This window comes from Tenrec ecaudatus, chromosome 1 (genome assembly GCF_050624435.1).
Source record: "Tenrec ecaudatus isolate mTenEca1 chromosome 1, mTenEca1.hap1, whole genome shotgun sequence".
In the NCBI taxonomy this organism is placed as follows: Eukaryota; Metazoa; Chordata; class Mammalia; order Afrosoricida; family Tenrecidae; genus Tenrec; species Tenrec ecaudatus.
In genome coordinates, this window is record NC_134530.1 from 132,184,170 (window position 1) to 132,208,598 (window position 24,429).

Sequence of the window (24,429 nt, forward strand, 5' to 3'; positions counted from 1 at the left end):
TTAGCCATTAACTTGTTAGGCTAAAATATTCAGCAGTTTTTAAAAATTGAGCCATACGAAGTGACTGATTTTTACCTGAATACACCTGGAGCTAGAAATTACCCATTAGCCTTATAGTCTTCTAATCTTTCGTTATGTATTTTGGTATTATGCCTTTTTTTACTGGCAAAATAAAGGGGCGGGGGTTCTTGCTTTTATAGTTTTTCTGTCAACAGGGGGCCAAATTGCTGCCAGTATTTGTTGCAAATAGAGTCAGCACTTTTGGGAGGAGACCCTGCGTGGTGCACATGGTTAATGCACTGCTCGCTAAAGGTTGGAAGTTCTGTTTCCCTACAGGTGCCTCAGAAGAAAGGCCTGGCTACATACTTCTGGAAAAAATTCACTGGAAAGCGTAGGAACACACTTCTATACAGGAGCACACTGGGTTCCCCTGAGTTGGTGTGAATCACTGTTCAGTATCTCATAACTGCATGAGATAGGTGTTATTGTAATATTCATTTCACATGGCAAGAAACTAAGGCCATAATGAATAATGTTATACAATGACACATAACCTCTAGAAGACAGACTTTATACTTCGACTGAGGTCCGTCTGACCACAGCCACTTCTGATGCTGTGCCGCTGTTCTGGTCCCGGTGCTGTCTGTGAGTGGCGTTCAAAGGGGAGGTCACAGCACATACCCCGTGTCTAGGAACACAACTTCAGGCTAGACCAGAGCCACCGCACTGCCAGACCAGCATTCCTGGAGCTTTCCGCTCAGCAGGAGTCAGTGGAGGGATTTGTATATAAACGTCTTAGCATGATAACACCGGTAGAAAAGATGGTAGATGATATCATGTAAGTGCTGTGTTTCCTTCTGCCCAACGTCAGAGAGCGACTCAACCAGGAGGTCCCTGGGTGGCCTAAACAGTCAGTGCTTTTGGTTGCTAGCCAGAAAGTTGGAACATCTTGACTCTTCGGTCTTCACCTACCTTTTATTGTTCCCCAATAGCATCACATTAGATATGTTCTGTAAAGTCCAGCAAAATAATCATCCCGGAGAATGTACACACCCACAAAGTCATCAGTGGTCTTACTGAAATAGTTCTACCTATCAACAAAACAAGAAGGAAGCGAAAAGAAAACCAGCAACATACAACAGCACGAGAGTCAAACTTTCCATTGAAATAAAGTTCATTGGTACTAGATTTATAGAATACCAAACATAATTTACCAGAGAAATAAAAAGCATTATCACTGCACTGAATTAATAGAGAAATAGATTAAAAAGTAATAATGTAAATAGACAATAGAAGCAAAATACTATATTTAATTGATCTTCAGGTCCACATTTGTTTAACATTTTATTGGCATGTAATTCAGTAATCATACAATTCAATAATTCAGTTGTCATACTAAGGAGAATTATGCAAACATTAACATATCAATTTAATATCCCCACCCCCCCATGGTTAAGTCTTTAAAATGCTTGTGCAATCACAGTCAGTTCCAGTGCTCTCTCATCCCCACCACCTTTTTCATTCTTGAAAATCCCTCTCCCTCTCTAGAACCCATTCCCCACCCCTGCATCCACAATCAACCCACTGTGCATCCACTCCTCAGGTGGGTCACCAACTGGGAGCCCAACAGAAACAAAAAAACCCAAAATGGAAATAAGGTGATAAGGATGAAGTAATAATATAAAGACAAAAATGCAAATAATGAGTAAGATAAAAAGACCTTGGTCATTATTCCAAAAGCCAGGGAAGACATTTTTGCCATGGAACACATAAGAGATATTTGCACCCAGACCCAATTCAGGTTGGGTCTGTAGGGAGGTCGTCTGGCCAACTAATGGAGTTCGTCGATTCAGCATATTCAAGGTCACAGTGGTCGCTGCCTGTTGGTAAAGCTGTTTGAGACTCTCGCCTACGGCTTGAGCGGATCTGTCAGTGGCTCAGTCTGACTAGATTGCAGATGGGTTTTGGGGTCCCACTGTCCTCTGTAGCCTTCTGTACACTGAGTGTTCATAATTTTAGCTCTGATACTTTTCCCTTCACCATATTCAAATTTTTAAATTTTCATCTTTGAATTGTGAAAGTTGGTGTGGACTCACTGAGATGGCTGCCTGTTTGAATACAAACCATTAAGACCCCACAGATCCACATTTTTTTTCTTCCCACATCATGGCATCTCTGAAATGGGATTCATTTTCATGTACAGGGTCTAACCCTTGCTTTTTGTCAACAATAGTGGTAATGTAAAGTTATCCTTTGCTCTGGTCAGCTACTGCTTCTCCGACCTCATCTACTAGAACTTTGCTTCTTTTTCACTCTGTTGCTATTGTGTTGCACCCCTTGCTGTAACTTGAACAAGCTGAGCATGTGTCCACCATGGGCTTTGCTGTTCCTTTTCCCACTGAAAATCCCGTATCTCACTCTCACGTTACTTTAGAAGTTTATTCCCGTGGCAGCTTGCCCTCCTCCTTTTATCTGAAATTACAGTATTGTAGCATTCCCCATTCACTTTCTTTTTCACTTTTAACCTATTAACATGGTTGATATTTTACTATTTATGGTTTATTTCTCCCAATAGAATATAAACTCTAATAAAAGCAAGAAAACTTTTGCCCAATTTCCTCACTACGGAATCTCCAGCTCTTACAATATCTTAATAAAGATTAGCTGAATATATGAGTCAAAGAATAAACCCATGAATTACAAGTTTAAATGTTATTGTGCAAAATAGAGACAGTATAAATGTCATATAATCTGCCCCATAGGCATTGACTAGGTGTCAGATACTTGAGATATAAAACTGCTTCTCTTTGTAGCTATGAGTAAAATTTGGTTAGCCAAGCCCTTGGGCCTCTAGGTTGAAGTATATAATTTCTGTGGATGTTATAATGTATCTGTTAATTGAGCTTTGTGATAAAAGACTATTGAAAAGTGAGGGTTAGGAATGAAACCAGATCTTTCAATATAAACTTTATGACCGCAAACAAAATTGGTAATGAGAATGTAAGTGCAAAAGAATTCTGAGATAATTTGTAGTTCAATTTCCTTTGCTTGCTAAGTAGCAAAAATGAAACCAAGGGCTTTAGAGATTAGCCAAGGTCATGGGCTAACTGGTGGCAAACTTTAAACTCTACTCAATGTCTCAGTGTTTGTGAAAGTTCCCAGTGTTCTTTCAAACATTAACTAGTGCACACAGTAAACATTAGTACCTTGTTGGAAAAATAAGTAAACAAAAGCTTATTCTTTAACTGTTCAGGTATAATGCTCAGACTAGATTTGATTAAGTCAGCTGGTGGCAAGAATCCATCAGCTAATTTCTCTCGTTATTCAGCTTACAGAAGAGATTGGGAAACTTGAAGATAAAGTGGAATGCGCCAATAACGCCATGAAAGCAGATTGGGAACGATGGAAACAACAGATGCAGAGTGACATCAAGTCAGCCTTCACAGATTTGGCTGAGGAGAATGTCAGCTATTACGAACAGGTACTGGCTGGTCACTGTTCCACACTGACACAGGCATTTCCTGATGCGGGCCATGCATGCACACATGTGCTTTACACAGTCGATGTGTGTATAAAACAATTAAAAAAGGGGCAGATGCGGAGGGAATGTGCACAAAAGGGGAGGGAATGCGGAGTCAAGAGCAATGGGTACAAGAGGGAGAAGAAAGTCCAGAGTTGATTGTGATGATGTCTGCACCACCTTTCTTGATTTGATTAAACTCTTGAGGTGTATTTGTTCGTTATAGCTCCATAAAATTAAAACAAAAAAGGATGACTTTCCTTACGATTCTAGTCACCTGCCAAGCACAGCAATTGTTCCTCTAGCGAAACAATCATATTTTCATGCCTAAAAAGAAGAGAAACAGTTATTTTCTCTCTCTTCTATGATGAGAGTTTAAGAAGAAATGAAGTGACACCTTCAAGAGCCTCTTGGGTAGCTCCATTTGGTAGCTCACTGCTAAGTCATATGTTGGCCCAGACCTTCCACTGAGTCAGATGTGCTTCTGTGGAGGGAGAGGGGTTCCCTTTCCTTCTCAGGCAGCATGACGGCGTGCCCAATTTGAGCTGAGTCTGATGAGAGAAATACCATGCTCACATGTTTGCTTGTGTCTCATTTCCCTTAAGTTACCTGTTTGGGAAGGCTTATCACTGCTGGTCTGGAATTTTGGGGTGCTTCAGAAAATACTTGCAAAAGCTTCTAGTGATTCCTGTCTCTGTTGCTGTGGACCCCTGTGGACCCTAAAAGTAAAGGCTTGCAGAATGTGGGAAGGAGCCCCAAACCAATTGAGGACAATACCCTGCTCTTGCCGTCCTCCCTATAGCTAGTCCAGAAAGCACCAGCAATGGAGCATTGCATTCTCGTAGTTCATGAGTAATGGTGTTGGTCTTTTTGTAGTGTAGACAAGATTATGGTCATCGTTTTCTTTTGTAAAACCACAAATGGGTTCGTAGACTCAAAGGGACATGGCAGGGGAGGCTGGTGGGAACTGGGAGCTAAGAACAAGTCAAAGAGGAAGAAGCGCCCCAGCATTGATCGAGGTAAGGTTTGCACGGCTCTTTTGAGTGCGACTGAGCTATTGAAATGTGCATGTGAATTGTATGTCGGGGAAAGTGTTAGAAACAAATTGATTTTTAAAAAGATTCCTTTTCATTTTTACAACAAACTCTTCCTTGAGGCAGTTATTTTTAAAAAGGTTTTTATGGTAGGATATTTTTTTCCCAAGCTACTCTGGAGATGTAGCAGTTAAAGCGCCTACTAATTGAAAGATTGGTCATTTGAACTCACCATTCTCTGAGCAGGAGAACAAAGTGTCAGTGTGTAAAGACATACAGCCTTGGACAACCTTGGACACTACATCTGTAAGGACATAGAGCCTTGGACAATCTAGGACACCGTTCCCTGTCCTGTACAGTTGCTGTCTGCTGGAATTAACTTGACAGCAGTGGCTTTTTAGTTCTGTTACTTTTCTCCATCCAAAATACTTTAAACACACCTTCCCGAACAAGTATATTTTCAGTTTATATCTGCAACCATATTTGGCTGAATTACTAGGAGATATTTAAATTGAAAGCATTATTTTGTGCTTTATCGTCCACAGTGCCTGTCAGGTTAGTCTATATTGAAATAAGTTTTAAGATACTATAAGCTGAAATAGTGTAAGTTTTGAAAGATTAGCTAATTGATATTCCTAATGAACAAATGGTCCTGGAGTCCCTATAATAAGATGCACTGGAAGCAATAGAGTGTATAAGATAAACCTTGACTTTTTTAACATAATGACAGGAGCATAAACAAGCAGTTAAAGCAATGGTCATAGTAAAGTGTTTCAGGATAGGGAGTTTTGCAGTGGCATCTAGCCTACTTGAGGGAGAGGCTCTTCAGAAGATATGTTTTAAGGTGAAAGGAAGAGAGTTCCCAGCTGAGAGAAAACAGGTGTATAGGAACCAAGACGTGGGAGTGAACGTGGCGTGTTAGAATGCCGTTTCAGAAGGCTGGAGACAATGTTCAGTTGAAGAATGAGGCGGAAGAGTTCATGTCCATCTCTTGCTCTAATGAGGGACGTGGGAGCCATTAAAGAGCTGTCAGTAGGAAGTACAAGGTTAAACTTGCTGTTTAAGAAGGTACCTCTGACTCTCTCCTAAGGGTCTTCAAAAATTCTCGTATCTTTTAATGCCATTTTTGCACGAAATGTTTGAAGCCGCCACATGGGATTGAGATTGAGACAAAGCTGGAAGTCGTGAGAACCGTTGCAGGTTGTCGCAGCAACAAAGGCAGCTGTGCAGACTGATCACCCTGTCTCACCGGGGTGGGCTGGAAATGGGTGGACAGATTCCAAGCCTGGGGTGGACATAATTTCTTTCTGTACTTTACTTTTTAGTCTGTATAAATAACCTTAAGGACATTCAAGTCTCTCGAGGAATTTTCCATATGTTGAAATGATCCCCACGCTTTCTTAAGGATAAGGCACACTTATCACCACAAGCCTTCTAGTAGTGCTTGCCGAAGCCATCCCTCCAGAAAGGCAGTAGAAGACGTGATTCTAGAACCCACTCTACTACTCAGATGTCCAGTTCCACAGAAGTAACCTTACTTCTCTTTTGTAGTGGAGCCACATTCATATTGCACGATGGTTAGGACAATCAACTGAGCTAATTTTCGAGACAACTTGAAAATCAGATGGTGCAATATAAGTGATTTTTATTATAGCACAGGGAACGTCAAAAGGCAAATGAACCTTATGCATTTTTCAGTAAATCATGCTTTTCTGAATTTTCTCAACCTTTTCTGAATTTGGACTTTTAAACTTTTTTCAAGAGAGAAGTGCATTGCAATTCCAATAGAACCTCCAATTAATATGGTTTGGCTTTGAACATTCTTAATACATAAAGATGTTATTTGTATTTTAATTCCACGTATACAAAGCACCGTTTTCTTGGAAGGTCAGCCATCCAGTGGATGGCAGTTGTGTGATGTGCTATCCGGCCTCTGCTTTCACTCGTTTCCCAGGTGTATTGCATTTCTCAGTTACATTCGCTCTTTTTTCTATATGTATTTTCCCTTTCTGAGTGAAAAACTTTTCACTGATTTAGCACCTAGGTTCAGTAAAAGCAGAATCAAGAGCCCTCAATAATTAAGTCTTCTTAATTAGCACACAGGCAGATGGTGAGGCCCGAAACAGCAACAATCTGCTCTTATCTATTAACTTCAGAATATCCCATATATACAAGAAATGAAATGTTTCTCAATCTTTCCTTCAAAATTTTAAAAATCATTTTCTCATGGAAATGTCCACATTTTTTTAAAAATTTGCATAGATGAATCCCCAAAAGTATCAGTCCCCACTGTGAGAGATGAAATGGGGTATAAACATTTGCTTTTGAGTTTACTGGCATCAATTGAAATGGTCACAGCTCATTTACCTCTTAAAATTTAAATATCAAAGTGACAGAGGAAAATCAGAATAAATATGAGTTATAGTCTGTATCAGAATCTAATTATAGCCCGTACTGGAATGCTACACTTCAATGTGTGAATTTTTTGGAGAGAGTTGATACCATATAGAAAACCAAAACCACTGCTGTCGAGTTTGTTCTGACTCAGAGAGACCCACTCTAGTGGAGGGAGATTGGGGGGCCAGAACTGTTGCCTAAGTTTACTGAGGGTGTCAATTCATGGGAAGGAAAAGCCTCATCTTGCGCCTGAGAAGCAGCTGGTGGGTTTTCAACCACTGATCTTGGGACTAGCAGCCTGATGCTTATTCCATAGCACCACTAAACACTTTACAAATAAAATGGTAAAATACTTGCCTCCAAATAAACTTTGAATCGGTAAAATAATCTTCTCCACCTTTTTCCTATTATGAACAACCATTAACTTTGAGCTTTTTTTTTGGGGGGGGGAAGCAATAGTAACAAAGCAATAAACCAAAAATTCACTTGAGCATTGTTCAGTAATCTCATATATTGCTAACTAACTAACCTGGGAAAAATTATTTTCTGCTAAAGTGAAAAGATGTTAAAGTGATACAATATGACATCTAGATAGATGGCATGGCTCTTAATTGTTGCACAAATGGTGTGGAGCAACATCTGACATCGCATGGGGAAAAAGAAGCCAACTCCTATCAGTCCAAGCTGACACTTCAGAGGCGGAGGTCAGCTATGCCTCCACCCTCCCCATTTTCACCTTCTGACATCATTCTGTATCACTGTCTACATCTCTGCTGGACTTGATCATATTGCCTAAAGGCACTTGGTTTTTGCTCTCCACAGACTGGGGTGCCCGTACCTCTGCTGTCTTATGCTTTTGTTGTTCCCATGGCTTTTCTGTGTCTGGTGGCACAGCTCTCTCTCATGGATCAAAGTGGCTGAGCACAAGAATCTCAGTGCCTGTAGAGGGGGCTTGGAGGTGGCATCTTACCTCCTCCAGTTTCACAAGGACAGACCAACTCTCCATATCCCAAGACTGAGTCCTATGAAGCAGAACTCAAGTAGGTCTCTACTCTCCACCCTGCTTTACCCAATTTTGATACCAACTATCTTTCTTCCTGGCAGTCCACCCTTCTGGATTCCATAGTCCATTGCAATGACCAGGTAGTACTAACAATACTCACAGTAAGGTTTATTACAGGAGCTAACAGGTTACAATTCAGGATAAGAACAAGCATTCCTCTCATCAGGAGCATCTGTTCACAGCTGTGCCCACAGCCATGTCTCCCTCTGGTTGGCCCATGGTCACATGGCCCCTTGGCCTCTGCCCTGCCAGGACAAGTGTGACAAAGCTCCTTTCAATACCCCAAAGGTAGACCCTTCTGAAAGCAGCCCAAAGACATGTAACTTTACTCGTTCTGTGGATGCTCAGCCCAGTATCCACATGTCTCACATCGACATAATCTGTGTCAATCTGGATGCTCAGTACAGTATCCACAGATGTCTCACATCGCCATAATCTGTCCAGTCTGGATGCTCAGCAAGAGTATCCACATGTCTCACATCGATATAATCTGTGTCAATCTGGATGCTCAGTACAGTATCCACAGATGTCTCACATCGACATAATCTTTCACAGTCTGCATGCTCAGTACAGTATCCATATGTCTCATATCAACATAATCTGTCACAGTGTGGATGCTCAGTACAATATCCAGATGTCTCACATTGACATGATCTGTCACAGTCTGGATGCTCAGTACAGTCTCCAGATGTCTCACATCGACATAATCTGTCACAGTCTGCATGCTCAGTACAGTATCCAGATGTCTCATATCGACATAATCTGTATCAGTCGGGGTGCTCAGTACAATATCCACAGATGTCGCACATCGACATAATGTGTCAGTCTGGATGCTCAGCCCAGTATCCGCATGTTTCACATCGACATAATCTGTGTCAGTCTGGATGCTCAGCACAGTATCCACATGTCTCACATCGACATAATCTGTCATACTCTGGATGCTCAGTACATTATCCAGATGTTTCATATCGACATAATCTGTCACAGTGTGGATGCTCAGCTTAGTATACAGATGTCTCACATCAACATAATCTGTCACAGTCTGGATGCTCAGCTCAGTATACAGATGACTCAGCACCTCTGCAGCACTCGTGGCCCCAGGGACAGATGTGTGGTAGCTGTTTGAGGTGTAATAATCAGAAATTGAAACTGGAAAGGCAAGAGTTCTACAACTGAACTAAAAAGTGTTACTGTATGCATGGAAACCTTTGTTTCATAATCTTATTTTTCTGTTTGTAAAATTAATATATGCTTACTAAACTAAAGATGAACAAAATTGTAACAAAAATAAAAGGGATGAAAATATAAAGAAGAAATAAAGTCCACTATTGTCCGTTCTCCTAGACAGTGGTGAAGTTAAATACAATGATAGACAAATAGCTTGCTGTTTTAAGATTAAATTTTTTAAATGATTTAATGCCTGCATAGGCTATTAACATTTCAACATAAAAACATGTGGTCATATATTTGTATCATGCTGATTACAGTAGATAGGTTATTTTGAGTTTTATATTTTCAATTTGATAACTTTAATATGTAATGATATAATTTACATATAATATATTGTTCCTTTGCCTTTATTGGATTAGATAACTACTAATAGTTGGAAATTTATCTTAATTATCTTTTCTTGCTCTTAAAGATAGTATTAGTGGACATATTTATGAACATTAGTTTTTATAAAACTTCTTGTTAAGCATTTAAGAAGTAATCAGATCAGAGATTAGCATATTACAGTTGCTGCCAGTCTTAGTGAAGCATGTCAGTGGCTTCACAGAAAACCATTAGTCAGAGTCTGGTGCCATCCAGACCCTGTACTAAGCACTATGAAGGACTCAAAGTCGAAATGCTGTCTTTCCATTGGGAGGTTACAGTGAATTAGGAAAGAGTAATGTATTTCCAAGCGATTTATAAAGCTTTGCAATGTGTTAGTACTTTGAGTAAAATATGTTTCAAAATTAGTTTTAGTTCCTTATATCGGGATGAGCAGAATTTATGCATGGGTTTTATCAACACTGGATAACAAAATCACATAGAAATTTAGGAAGCTGAAAAGCAGGTGTAATGAAGGGCATCGTTTGTACGATAATTGGAGAAAGGAAAAGATGGTTACAGCAGTGTACCCCTAGCCGAATGAGTCCTATCACTCATGGTTTACTGAGTGCGCACCGTGCACCTATGTGCCCTTGATGGAAAACTCAGGCGTTGGGGGCAGTAACTCAATCGCAGCAGTCCTTCCAGGAGGCAAGTGGATGCGCGTGAGTGTTCAAAAGTTTCTTCAAATGTGGTTTTATTTTTTCAGTCCCTGTTATTCTGCTCTAAATGGCAAAATGGAGTCTAGGAAACGAGGGTTTCTTTTATTGTTTTTCATTCGATGTTAAATTGAATGCACTTTAAAACATTTTGTAAATATTGTTATCATCAGAAAACACTCTGGGCCAAGTTAGGACAGCTTCCAAGCATTGTAACTTAAAATGGTTAATCCATATTGATCGATTCACCCATTTAGATATCTATCAGAAATACCATTTTTAAGCCAGCAGTCAAGTAAATTATTGATTTGTGCTCATCTCATGCCTTTATAAAAAAACCAACCATGACCACTTCTGCAACTTCTGACGTGCTCACCTGATAGTGCTCAGCCCTGCGTGAGCACGTACCCATCCTAGCGAGAGACAGCTGCATGTGGGAAGGGATTTGCTTAGAAAGCTCTGGTTAGTATAAATTTTGAACAGAAGGAATGGCACAGTTATTTTTAGTTTAATTTGTGTTTTGCTTTCTTTTAAATTTTCAGGAAAGAGACCAAAAAAATCTAGATCCATAACTGAATCATTAAGATTATTTCTCTGTCAACCCTTTCTTAGGATAAACCGAATGTGTTCTGTAAATGTGTTGTGCCTCAACTGCCTCTCCATAGCTTAAGAATAAAGAAATTGGCCGGGGTTAGAATTGTCCACAGGAACCTTGTGACATAGAGCTAACATTGGACTGTTAGCTGCTCTTAGGGAGAACGAAGTCTGTTTATTCCCATGAGCAGTTCCAGTCTCAGAAACTCACAGCAGTTCTACCTTGTCCTGTAAGGTTGCCATGAGTCAGAATTGACTTGGTGACAGTGAATTTGAGGGGTGAGTGTGTGGGAGGAGGGGTATTTAGATGAGATGTGAGAGAATGAGAATTAGCCAGAGAGTCTGTAGGACAGATTTTAAAGATTCATAGCAGATTTTAAAGATTCATAGCAGGGTGCTTTTCTTTTAAAAATATGTCTTTTAACATGGCATTAAGCACAATCTAGCTCTAGTCAGCGATATAACGATCATTAGCAGAGTGAGGAAAGAAAAAAAATCCCTTTGCTATTTGAAATTAAGTGAAATAGCTTAAATATGACTCTCATCTGTGTTTCTTCAACTCCCAGCAACTAATAGGTGGGACCGTAGGGTGTGTGGACCACTAGTAGGAGGGGCTGGTCAGATTGAATAAGAGAGCCATCTAGAGCCATCAGTTGAAATGCATGAATCCCTTTCTAAAGTGGTAGAGGCACCACACGCTGTAGCACCAAAATCACAAGACAGTGGAGCAGCACCAGGACCATGAGACAGAGCAGGGAATTAATTGTGTTGAGAGCATGAGACCCAATGGCAGCACCAAGAATATGAGGCAGAGCAATGGGGCGGGGCTCCTGGCCCACGAGCCAGGCAGAGGACAAAGGACTATGTGGTTGCAAAGCAGACATGCCTGTCAGCCTGACTGAGAAGAGGCTTGGCAGACAAAAGAACTATTTCCTTAGCTTTCTGTAACCTCTGCTTCCCTGTGCTCCACACACTTGTTGTTATGATCTGTGATCATTACAGGGATAAATTGAAGACGGCAGAAAAGTAGAGTGCCAGGGGTGGGAGTTGGGGCAGTTGGGGTCAGAATAGTGTTCAGAAGGATAGAGATCAGAGGCATGGCATGATGATCATGAGCCTTTGGCTGGTGTAGGGTTGGATTCTTCCTTCAAACTGAAGCCAGAAGAAATCAAGCATGACTCCCACTTCATTTCTTCAGAAGTATTGCCTTAAAATGAATTGTTTTTTAAGAGTATATTTGAGGGAAATTTCTTAACAGGCTCCTCTACCCATGTCCCCGTAACTCTCATCATGTTTGGGTGGGACCATGCACATAGGGCATGTGTAACACTAAGCGAGGTCAGTTGTCATTGCCCCCTACTGGCTATAGTGATGAGCTGTTCTTCAAGCAGCAGCAGAAAGAGAAAGCCCAAGACCAGGAGAAGGATGCATCCCATAGCTTTCTCTGAAGTGTGGGAAGCACCAGAGACGGTGGCATGGAGACTGCGGGACTGAGTCAAGACTGTGGGACGGTGAAACAGTGACACACAGGCTTCTTGGTCCTCTGCGGCAGAGGCCAAGGGACCAGGTGCCTGAGAGACTAAAGACCAGCCAGAGAGAGAGACTTGGTTGCTGGCTGAGGAGGGGTGTTGCTGTGAACCAATGGCTGTATTCATAGTGATCCTGTATCTTTGCTGATCCTGATCTTAGTAACTTCCCTAACAAACCCTCATAATTGTGAGTATTGTCTATTAGTTCTGTGTCGCCATGGCAATGAATTATCAAACCCAGCACAAAAGTAGTATGCTAGGGGAGAAATGGGTGCTATCAGTAGGGGAAGAAGGATGAGGGATGCAGGAATGTCTGACCTGTTTTGTGGCAATAAGGCAGGCAGAGAAGCTCAGAGCTGGGTCCATGCTGTTTAGAATATCCACCAAGCCCACACCCACTGTCATTGAGTCGATTCAGGATTCAGACTCATTATGTTACAGTATAGGAGCAGGAAGTACTTTGGAACATCTGGTGGGATTCAACTGCAGACTTTGCTGTTAACAACCCATACTTAACCCACAGGGCTGCCAGGATCCTTATACTTAACATCACCCAGTGCTATCACGTTGATTCTGACTCTTAGCTACTCTGTGTGGGCTCTCTGAGACTTCAGACCTGTACAGAGCTGGCCCCTTCCTTCCCTTGTGGAGCAGTGGGTTGGAGCCGCTGATTTTGCAGTTGGCAGTCCACTTCTCACTCACAGCCTCAGCAATGCTGCTTAGGCTGTGACCTTCCCTGTCCGAAGGGCTGTCATCTGTGCACTACCCAAGCACGTAAGCGTTCAAACACAGTCAATGACAGGGTTAAATCTAACTACAGCAGGATATGGTTTTTATTTAAAGAAAACTGTAAAATGGAAAGTTGTCATTGTTAGAGTTTTAAAGTACTATTTATTTTGCTATTCTGTTGTTTCACTAAATAACATGTTCTATTCTGAAATTAAATATTTAAAGCTTAGCTATAGCTCATGATTTCATATAACTATGACATCTTTTATTATGTCTCCTGCAAGTGTTGAAGATTATTACTGTTTGGGTGAGAGTCTATTTTCTGAAAACATTGGATTATTAAAAAACTTTGTCTAGCTCTCTATGTTCTATGATGTAACCTTTATCTGCTATCTGTGTAAAGAGAGTTGAGATAGTCTGGCCTAGGTATTTTTTTCTGTAGCGACTTTACTTAGCAATATGAAGAGACATTGTATATTAAAATTATTTCTAAAAATGTAAACTTGTTTCAGACTAAACTAATACAATAGCTTTATAAATGACAGGCTGTGTACCATGGCCGATATGATTCCTGTCAATGACAGGAGGAGATGATTTAAAACACACACATATACTGTATAATATATCATTTTCAAAAAAAAGAAGATAGACTTAGTAATGGAAAAAGTTGAAATCAGATATCTAGAAGCCCAAATATGTATATCTGCTCTGCCAATAATTAATTATAAAATCTTAATCATGTGCCCTCACTGATACTGATATTTTCCTATTGGTCCCGTCCCCCACCCCCAACCTACTCACAGCCTCCTAAGTCTTTAGTAGATGACATGTTTTTATGTCACATAAACCCATTCCCATCGAGTCGATTCTGACTCACAGAAGCCTGAAGGACAGAAAGAACTGCCCCACAGGGTTTCCAGAGCTGTGATACTTGTAGAAGCAGATTGTTTTATCGTTCTCCCATGGAACTGCTGCTGGGCTGGAACTACTAACTTTTAGGTTGCCATCCAAGCACCTGACCACTGTGTCACCAGGACACCCTCTATGAGATAGCGTTATTAAAAATGTGCCTTGATAATATTCAGAAATCCTAAAGTAAATACATTCCTCCTTGTAATTTACTGTACTTTCAATATCTCATCTATGAAGTATTTACTACAAATCTGGAAAAATGTCATGTTACTAACATAATTTAAATGGAACTCTGATAAGTTATATGAGAAAGAAAATATGAATTAAAAGGATGTGGATGTAAATTATGATCCCTGTATGTATTCCTCCTAAAGGATTTAAAAATATTAGACGTTTTTTGGACTCCAATTTTTCCATGGCTAAAAGTGAAAAAGCAATTGAATTCTCTCTAAAGTCCCTTCTATCTTTAACAGATCTTGTTAGTTTACTACAGGATAATAGAAAGAAACAGACCACAAGATGGCGTTTGCAGCTAATGTGTGCTTTTTTGCACTAACTCTGTCTATCCTGCAATCACTTAACTGTTCACAGTAAGAAAGTACAAAATGTCAATTACAACATATTCTGCAGCAATCTGAAAACGTACTCTTAGAGAAATAATATGTAAATTGTGTTATTTTAAAGTCATTTGCATTTCTAAAATTATCAATTGGCAGATTATTTTCATAAAAAAATTTGGACTTTTCTGAAATGAAATTCAATGAATAATTGGAGAAAATAATAGGTATTTCTTTTTTCTGGCAACTTCATCTCTACTTTTTGGGAGTGGATTGATTACATTTCAAATTTCAAAATAGAAAACTGCTGAAAATTTCCATCACTGTTAATAATCTAGGCATTTAGGTGATAAAAAGCAATGCTAATAGGTTGCAGTCCCCATTACCTTCATTTTGGCCAGGCCCTACATTTTTATAGATGCTAAACAATGTTACAAAGATAGTGATTTAATGTACAGAAGATGGCACATTTGAGCTTCAGTATGGTTTCAGATGTAGAAGATATCATATGTGTCCAATCACTTAAGACGGCATTAAAATTAATTAGAGAAAGCTCATCCCTCTTCTTATCTTTAATTCACTGGGACAAGCAACTGGCATGGTACACTTTAAAGAACATATTAGAGAGGGAAATAAAAACACTATTATATATCAAAGAATATACTAGAGAGGGAAGAAACTTGACATAGATACTTTATATTTTGACTATAATTTATGACAGATTTTGAATATATGTAAGCCCATATTTCAATGAAATAGAGAGGTTTGGCTTTTATCATGTTTTATAATACTGAGTATCATTGTTTTTATTGCAGGCGAATGTCTAGCTATTTTTATTTCCCATGACCCTATCTACACAACATTTTATAAATCTTAACGTACAATGAAACAAAGACCTTTTTGAGCAGACGGGAGGCTCTCCCTGAGGAGATGTCATGTGTTATGTTGGAATGATCATATGGTGGCGACAAGCTTGGTCTTTAAACAGGCCTGAGTTGGGACGCTGATGGTTTTCTTTCATTTCAGTGATCTGAAAAACCCAGACCATAATAGTACTTACTTCATGTATTTGCTGTTAGCATTAAAACATGTATCTATGAGAGAAAATCAAAAGTTCATGGGCAAAAAGGAATGAAATATAATAGAATTTTCACCCCAACTCTTTAAATCCCCTTCACATATATTTATGTGTATCTATGTGTATGTTGGAAAAGGTGCAAAAAGTACTACAAGCAAAATTTTACATTCTTCGTGAGCCCTGGGAAGGAAATTGTTTTTAAGCATTCTTGCATACAAACAGCTTTTGAAAGGGCTCCTCTGACATAGCTCTTTAGCCATTATGTAACTTTACCAGAATCTGACATTGCTAAAAGAGAAAATACACTTTACAGCTGCAAATGAAATATACGTTAGTGCCCAGTACATGATAAAGATTCAACAAATGTTGTCTAGTAGTAGTAGTGATAATAATAATAAGAAGAATAAGATGTTCTTCTTCCAAGACAGATGACATCCTTGATATTTTTATTATTTACCAACATCATAATTCAAGTGCATCAATTCTTTTTTTGTGTGTGTGTGACTTTACAGAACAGATAATCAGTTTTACATTCAGTAAGTTATACATGTTTTGTTTAATAATATTGATTTCAATCCCTTTGTGTTATATAGGGTTCTCTAGAGAAACAAAACCAGGACACTCGTAGGTAGGTAGGTTGGTAGGTACATAGGTAGATAGATATAGCACAAAAGAATGAAACAGCTAATTAGTCCACATAGCAGTACGGAGGGCTCAGTTCAACTCACTTCTGTGGAACAATTAATATATCTGCTGGATCCACGGTCAAGGAAGCAGACAGCTGAGTCTTCTTTAGGGCAGGCAGGCAGTCCACCCACAGGCAGCAAACAGCCGGGCGGGTCACCAATTGCAGTTCAGGAGCTTAGCAGAGCAGGCCCAGATGGAATATCACAATCAAGCAATGCAAGTCGATAGTATCCACCAGTCACACGCTCAATGGATGTATACACCAGCAGTGTGACAAAGCAGGTCTTGAAGGAACCTCAAGCTCTAGCAACACAATCCATGGGTTGGCTGTCCCACAGGTAGTATAGCTCACAAATTGAGGTAGAGAAATAGCTAAAGCAGCTGCATGCTGATCTGATCACTAGAGAGCGAGAGAGAGAAGGGCGGGCCTTGTCGAACCATTAATCTCTTTGCTCTCCAATCAAACTGAAACCTTATTAATCCCACATGTTCCCATTGGCCAAGTTGACACAATAAACCTTCCCAGCACACTCCTTAATGTCACATTGTTTATCCTACATCTTCCTTGTGTTTCTGGTTTCCAATCCTCCTCCTTTCCTAACCCTTTTGAATTTTGTCTTTGAGTAAATGGTTTTGTTGTCAAATTATTGGTTACTCTTAGCTGTGTATACTGAGGTAATATTATTATACCCCTATAGACCTGTTTACTGGCACTGTAAGTCAGAAGGATTTCTGTGGCTAATCTATCAGAAGTGGACTGTAACACTTTCCTGGTCTGTACTTAGTCTGGCAGCTCCATTGAAAACTTCATTATGGATGACCGTAGTGATATCAGTGGGATAGCTTCCAATATCACAGCAAAACAGAGCCTACCACAGTATGACAAACTGGTAGATGAGTGGAGGGAATAAAAATGTGTTACTCTTTTTAGGTAACATCAAGTCAATTTCAAGCCAGAGCGCTCGCAATTGTTATGTTTGAGGCTACTGTTGCAACCAGTGTGTCAATGTATCTTGTCAAGGGTCTCCTTATTTTACTCCCTGTCTACTTTACCAAGCATGGTATCCCTTCCCAGGGACTGGTCTTTCCTGATAATATTTCCAGAGTCTGTGAGGTGAAGTCTCACTATCCTTAATTCTAAGGAGCATCCTGGTTGTACTTCTTACAAGACAGATTTGTTTGTTCTTCTCGCAGTCCATGGTACTTTCTGTGTTGTTCACCAGCATAGGATTCAAATTCATTGATTCTTCTTTGGTCTTACTTATTCAGTGTCCACCTTTCACATGGATATGAGGCGAGGAATATAAATTAGAACCAGCTGATTCGTTTGACTGGGATACAAATTAGAGTCTGCCAAATAAACACGTGCTCAGGATGGAATAGAGGAGGGGTTTCAAACCAGAAACATCCATTTTCCTCAAGCTATATTGCTCCACTGATATTGAAGATACTAAGCACAGAATATTGCTACCCTGGAGAGTTCGCCGAAGCTTCTGTGTCCATAGTGTTTATTGAGAACTCATTGCATAGATATGCTTGACACAAACGTGCCTCGATATCGTGCCTATATCAGTTTATAGACATTGACCCAAAGCTCCCACCTGAAATCGTAGTTGTTTTTCTCTAGCAATGGTTTACTATTCACCAAATAGATGATGGTTCGGATCTATCCAGTGACACCTCAGGAGAAAGACCTGCTGATCATCTTTAGAAAAGTCATAAGCTCAAGAATGTCAATGCTAATAACAAACAGTACTACTCTACACATAGGGTCACATGAATCAGAATTGAATAATACACTAAAAACCGTAATATATGTCAAAATATATAAACACTGGGTTTTGTCTGTTTTACTGTTAGCTTGGAGGATGGTAAGAAAAAGCTAATTAACTAATACGTTTCTTTTATACTTCATTGTCCTTCTTGGGATGGATTATTCATGTGTGTCATGAAAACGTCAGTTCATAAACTGATCAGCCTGGATAGAGACAGAACACCCCGTCTAGGAGTTTATACACCGGGGATCACTGAAGCAGAGTATCACAACAGAAATGCATTCACTTAAGGAATCATGTCATCTTTGGGTCAGTGTGGATCCTTTATGTGACAAAAATTCTAACTAGAACAGACTGTCCAGGATTCCATTTTAGAACTTTACCAATTTACTCTGACAATTTTCAGGAGTTTATTTAAATGATAGTTTGGCAGAGTTATCAAAAAGATATGATATAGCCTGAAAGAAGCAATTTCTTTGGGTGGCATCCCTGCAGGCTTAAAAGATTGTGTGTGGATTTGCAGAGAAGCAGTCAAAAAACATGTTCTGTAGGGGAAACGGAGAGTTTTTCCCCCATGTAAATTATGGGTTTGCTTTCTGGCTATCATCCTGTTAAAACTAGCTACTAGTTTTCTGGGTTTTATAAGCATTATAGAACCATTTACAATTATTACAGATATTTCAAAAGTTATGTATGTTCTGATATTTTCATCACTTTCCTTTTATGCTCTAAAATTGGTTGAAATTTTTAGTATTTATAAGGGTGAGTTTTAATGCTCTCTTAACATTGAAAACAAAGAAAATACAAACAATAGATAATAGTTATTTCTTGTCTGATCACTTGAGTTTTAACACTTGCAAATCTCTTTCAATATATTATTGAACTTATTATTTTTATAATTCTGTGTATAGGTATTTTTGTTAGTTCTGGTCTACCTATGGGAACCCAGTTTAAGGAGATCGAAGATTTTCCAATTTTATACAGCTGTTAGGAAAAAGAACAAGAATTGAGTTGTATTCATCTTATTTTTTAATAAGTAATTCTAAATGCAACTTTGAGGTCTAATGAACATTTAAAAATGAAGATATTTAAGATATTTAATTGGATACATTGTGACATATGTATAGACCAATGAAGCCATATTCCTGAAGCCAAGATAATATCTGTCACCACTAACAGTTTCCTCTTTGTGAACCCTTCCAACTACCTTTCATAGGGAAACTACTGATCTGCTTTTTTCTGTCAACAGCTATTTACGTGGATTTTCTAGAAATGGATGTAAATGGAATCATACAGTATATCCTTTTGGAAGGTGGAGAGGTTCCCAGCTTCTTTCACAGAGATTTAGTCATATAGTTATATGTCTTAAAAACTAACTTTTATTGTTGACTAATATTACATTACAGAGCCGTGGTGGCACAGTGGTTAAACCATGGGTTGCTAACCACCAGCTCAAAACCACCAGACACTTCCACTTAATGGGATTTCTACTCCCCGAAAGAGTAACGGTCTTGGAAACCCACAGAGGCACTTCTGTAGGTTTGCAGTCAGCATCAGCGAGATGGCAGTGAGTTTGGTTTGGGGATTTGAGTATTACAATTATATAAATGTATCATAGTTTGTATGTTTAACCATTTTTAATGGGCGTTGAGATTTTTACGTGCCTTTATAAATATAGCTGCTGTGAACATCGGTGTACAATGTTTTGGTAGTTACATATTTGCTTTTCTCTTGGAGATAAATGACTTGAACAACTGTTGATTGGATTTTTAACTTATACAAGACCTGCTCGACTATTTTCTGAGTTGTTCAACATTTTGCTTTCTTAGAAGTTTTGGAAGAACTTTGAGGAATTATAACTATTTTTTAAAAATTGTAATCATTCTTATAGGTCTGCAATATTTTCATTTGAGTTTTAATCATTGGTAAAGCAGATCCAGCATCGATACAATGGCACTGAGTTTGGTTTTGGGTTCGAAAAGTAGAGGATCAGTGAAAAAGAGGAAGACTCAATGAAATAACTCGGTTGACACATTGGTTGCAACGATTTCGAGGATGGCGTAGGCCCGGTCAGTGTGTGGGTTCAACTCCACAGCGGGTCCCTGTGAAGTAGATCTGACTTTATGGCACCCAACCACAATGATGGGTTATTTTGAGTGTCCTTCCACATTGCCATTGATATATCGATTTTTGTAAATTTTCTTCACATTTTATATATTTTTCATATTTGAAAGTTTTGGATGTTCTTTCTACATTATTGATATAAGTAATATACCAGATACATGCTTCACAAATATTTTCATCCAATCTCTGTCTTATAATTCTTTTTAAGGTATCTTTTTTTAAAATCTTTTTATTGGGGCTCCATAAGGCTCTTATCACAATCTGTACATACATCAATTGAGAAAAGCACCCTTATACATTCGTTGCACTCGTCATTCTCATAATTCACCTTCCACTTGGGTTCCTGGAATCAGCTCTGTTTCCCCTTCCCCCCCCACCTCCTTCTCCCTCTCTGATCCCACCCCTGGTCCCTTGATAGTTTATAAATAATTATTATATCTTATCTTACACTCCCCGGCGTCTCCCCTCACCCGCCTCCCCATTGCCCATCTCCCAGAGAGGAGGTTACACATAGATCTCTGAGATCGGTTCTCCCTTTCTACATGCCCTTCCCTCCTGGTGTCGCCACTCCCACCGCTCGCTGGTGTTGAGGGGTTCGTCTGTCCTAGATTCCCTGTGTTTCCACCGCTGTACATCCTCTGGTCTAACCAGGTCTGCAAGGTAGAATTGGGGTCATGATAATTGGGAGGGGAGCAAGGAGAAAAACTTTTAAATTTTGATAAGGCTTAATGCTTTCTTTTCTAGATCCTATTTGGGATTCATATCTAAAACAACCACTTAACAGAAGAATGCAAAGAGCCTTTCTTATATTTTCTTTTCAAAATACTATTTTGGGTTTCATATAAACCTTCATGATCCATTTTGAGTATATGTTGCATAATATTAAGTGCATCTTGTTTTTTGGATAAGTTTTTGTCTAATTTTTCCAAGATCACTTGTTGAAAAGTTTATTCTTTTTCCACTGAGTCGCCTTTGCACTATTGGCAACATTGTTGTAGTGGGTAATTTTCTCTTGCTTTCTCATGTGGTCTGCACTATCTTGAGAATTATATTATTGGAGTGTTGACCCTCAAGTTTTTTTTCTCTTTTTCAGAGTTATTTTTGCTATTTTGTGTGCTGTGTGCATTTCCAGGTGAATTTTAAAATGCTTGTCAGTCTATACAAAATCAGTATACTGGGATTTTGATGGAATTATCTTAAATCTGTAACCCATTTGGGGGAGAAGTGAAATTTTAACAATATTGAGGTTTTCACCCTGTGAAAGGATATATTTTGTCATTGATTGTCATTTATTGATGCAATGGATGTTGTCTGTTCCCCCTAACAATCAGGTAAGATTTGGTCAATTACACATTACCTTGTTTTCAAATTTAAATAATACTTTGCATGTGAAACATTGGTCTTTTATGCTCTTCTGTGGCTGTAACTGTGTAGATAGACTTCAAGACATCTGTCTCCTGCTGTGCTGTCTTGAAAGAGGCTGCTGTGACCTTGTGGTCTCTGTTGTAGTACTTAGTTCTATTTCTCTTTCTTCTCTATTGGGCCAATCAACCGCTATCTTATTTAGTTATTTCTCTGTACTTAGGAGATAAATTAGAACTATCTTACCTGTCAAAATGCAGAAAGTTAGTAACTCACCAAACGATAAAAGGAGACCCGTGTCTATTAAAGAAGTGATGGCTTTTCTAAGATTATACTCAAATTTAGGAAGAGTATTCTATCATTATAGTGGTGTATTATATTAAAAATACACATATATATAGCAATGTGACCACATTTTAGAAGAAGCACATTTTCTTCTCTAATTAGGCGTAGCTCAGGTTGACACACCACTATAGTAAATATGCTTTAGAAGAGTCCCAAGTGTGGCGTGTGGATATATTTCACATAGGTAGACTAATGAGCTTGGGAAAGCGGCTCTCAGCAAAACCATGAAATAAAGCTATGTGTACATTTAGCTGTCACCCTCACCTCCAATCCCTTATCACCCATTCTCACACCCTGTGGCCCCATAATGGCCACGCTCACTATTGGATCCCAGCAACCACCAAACTGTATTAATCATTCATCTTTTGAGCATTTACATTGTGCCAGGCACTTTGCATAGTGATTTCCACAGAATTCGTGGATTGGATTTTCATAATTGTTTTATCAATAAGCATTATCATGAGTCTGGTTCAGAGCTGAAGAAACTATAAAGGGCAATCCATTTCCAAATTACAGGACTGGGGTTCAAATCTGGTCGAAATTGTGCTGGCTTGTCAGATCAAAATATACCCATGTTTTCCCCAGAGACGTCGGGATCTGTTTCCTGACAGTGGACCAGTCGTGGCTTCTGTAAAATGAATGTGAAGCAGTGGTGCTCTTAGGGAATGCGTGCCTTTCCTTTTTCTTTCTTTTTAATAGTTGTATTAGGGGCTCGTACAATCCTTATCACAATCCATCCATCCATCAATTGTATAAAGCACATCTGTACATTCATTGCCCTCGTCATTCTCAAAACATTTGCTCTCCACGTCAGCCCCTGGCATCAGCTCCTCATTTCCACCCCACAGCATTCGTGCCTTTCCTGCAAGAAGCCTGGGTTAGATTCTGAGCCAGTATGCATCAAGAACCGCTACCATTCTTCTTGTTAGTGGACTCGTGTGTGATACTCAGATGCTGAGCAAATGTCAGTGGCACTTCCCAGGCTAAGACGAAGTAGGAAGAAAGACTTGACCATCTGCTTCTAGAGATCTGACAGTGTGACCCCTGGAGCCCAGCAGCAGGGCCTTCCATGAGTGGAAGGCAGATTCAACAGCAGCTGCCCAAGCGAATCTTTCAACCACGCATATGGTTTTGCCCTTTATCTAACAACAGCATCCCTCATGAAGAATTAAAATAGATAGAAAGGGGCAAAGACCGTAAAACTGATGGGAGAAAGAAGGAAGACTGCTGTCAAACCAGCATGCCAGTATTAATTGTATTTTTAACACTGAAAGTAATTATTGTGATCTCATCAGGATGTGTTTCCATTTTTTTAGTGCCTTGCTACCTGGGAATCTTTCCTTACATCCCAAACCAACCGCCACTTGGAAGAAGCCTCTGAAGAGCATTTGTAAGCCCATTGAGGACTTCTGTGTGATTCCTGGGAGACCGCATCTGTCAATCAACCAAAGTTATTCTTTCTAGAGGGGCTGTAACCTCAGTAATGTGGATGGAAGATGCTTTTACACTCTGGAAAATCAACAACTTGAAAACTCAGGTTATTTCCAGATTATTGACATGAAGTTGAATGTGGAGTGAGTGTGTGCGTGTGTATGTAAACATATACACACATGCCTACACATATATACATATATACATTTTTAGAAGAGGGCTTCTAAAAATTCATGGAAAATGAAATTAAAAGAAAATAAATGGATTTAAATGAACTTTTTGAAGTCCTCTTATCTATATTTCAATTAATTTTAATTATGTTCTTAAATCTGTGTGCCAATAATTACATATGGAAATAATTGCTCTTGCTTGTAGGACATGCCATTTTAAATATGTTGTAAAATAACTGTTTTAATAAAAATAAACTTTAATACAAAAAGTCTGGCTATTGTGTGTTCTTTTTCTGCTACTGAAGTCAATTCTAATGTAAACTCAGTATGACTTCAATTCTAATATAAACTCAGTATGACTCAACATGTATATGAAGTAATGTAGATTTAAATTGCTATTTGGATTCTTAGTTAGGAAGTTATTATAAAGTTATCTTCTCTAAAGAAAATTAAAAATATATATTTTATACATTTTATACACTCTTCACAACTCCCATCTAGATTACAGTGTTAATCAATTTATTCTTTTCTTCAGTATTTAAATACCTGTTTTTGCAAAACATAGTTGTAAGTACCTATGGCTTATGGACCTTCACCTTTCTTTTTGAGACCTACCTTCTAGCAGTGTTGCTCAGACAGAAGTGACTTCAGATTGATTTGGGGTTGTTACTGTTGGGTGCCATCAAGTTGGGTATGAGTTTGTGTGCAACAGAACAAAGGCTGCCCAGTGTAGGGACCAGCCTTACGATGACGACTGTATGAAGCCATTATTGCAGCCACTGTGTCAGTTCTTTTCCTCAAGCGTCACCTCTTTGTCTCTGACTCTCTGTGTCAGGTTTTTAAATGACGCCAGTTTCCAGGAGGCCTAAC

At 39.1% G+C, this 24,429-nt stretch overlaps 1 protein-coding gene across 1 annotated transcript in view; it reads left to right on the forward strand.

Moving 5' to 3' along the window:
- The window catches only part of SNX7 (sorting nexin 7), a 91,070-nt gene extending 67,277 nt beyond the window's left edge, over positions 1 to 23,793 (forward strand). Inside the window, exons 8-9 of the mRNA XM_075558738.1 lie at positions 3,329 to 3,481; positions 23,275 to 23,793. Coding sequence (XP_075414853.1) covers positions 3,329 to 3,481; positions 23,275 to 23,352 — 231 coding nt within the window. The 3' untranslated portion in view covers positions 23,353 to 23,793. The remainder of the gene's footprint in view (positions 1 to 3,328; positions 3,482 to 23,274) is intronic.
- Positions 23,794 to 24,429: the final 636 nt, after the last annotated feature.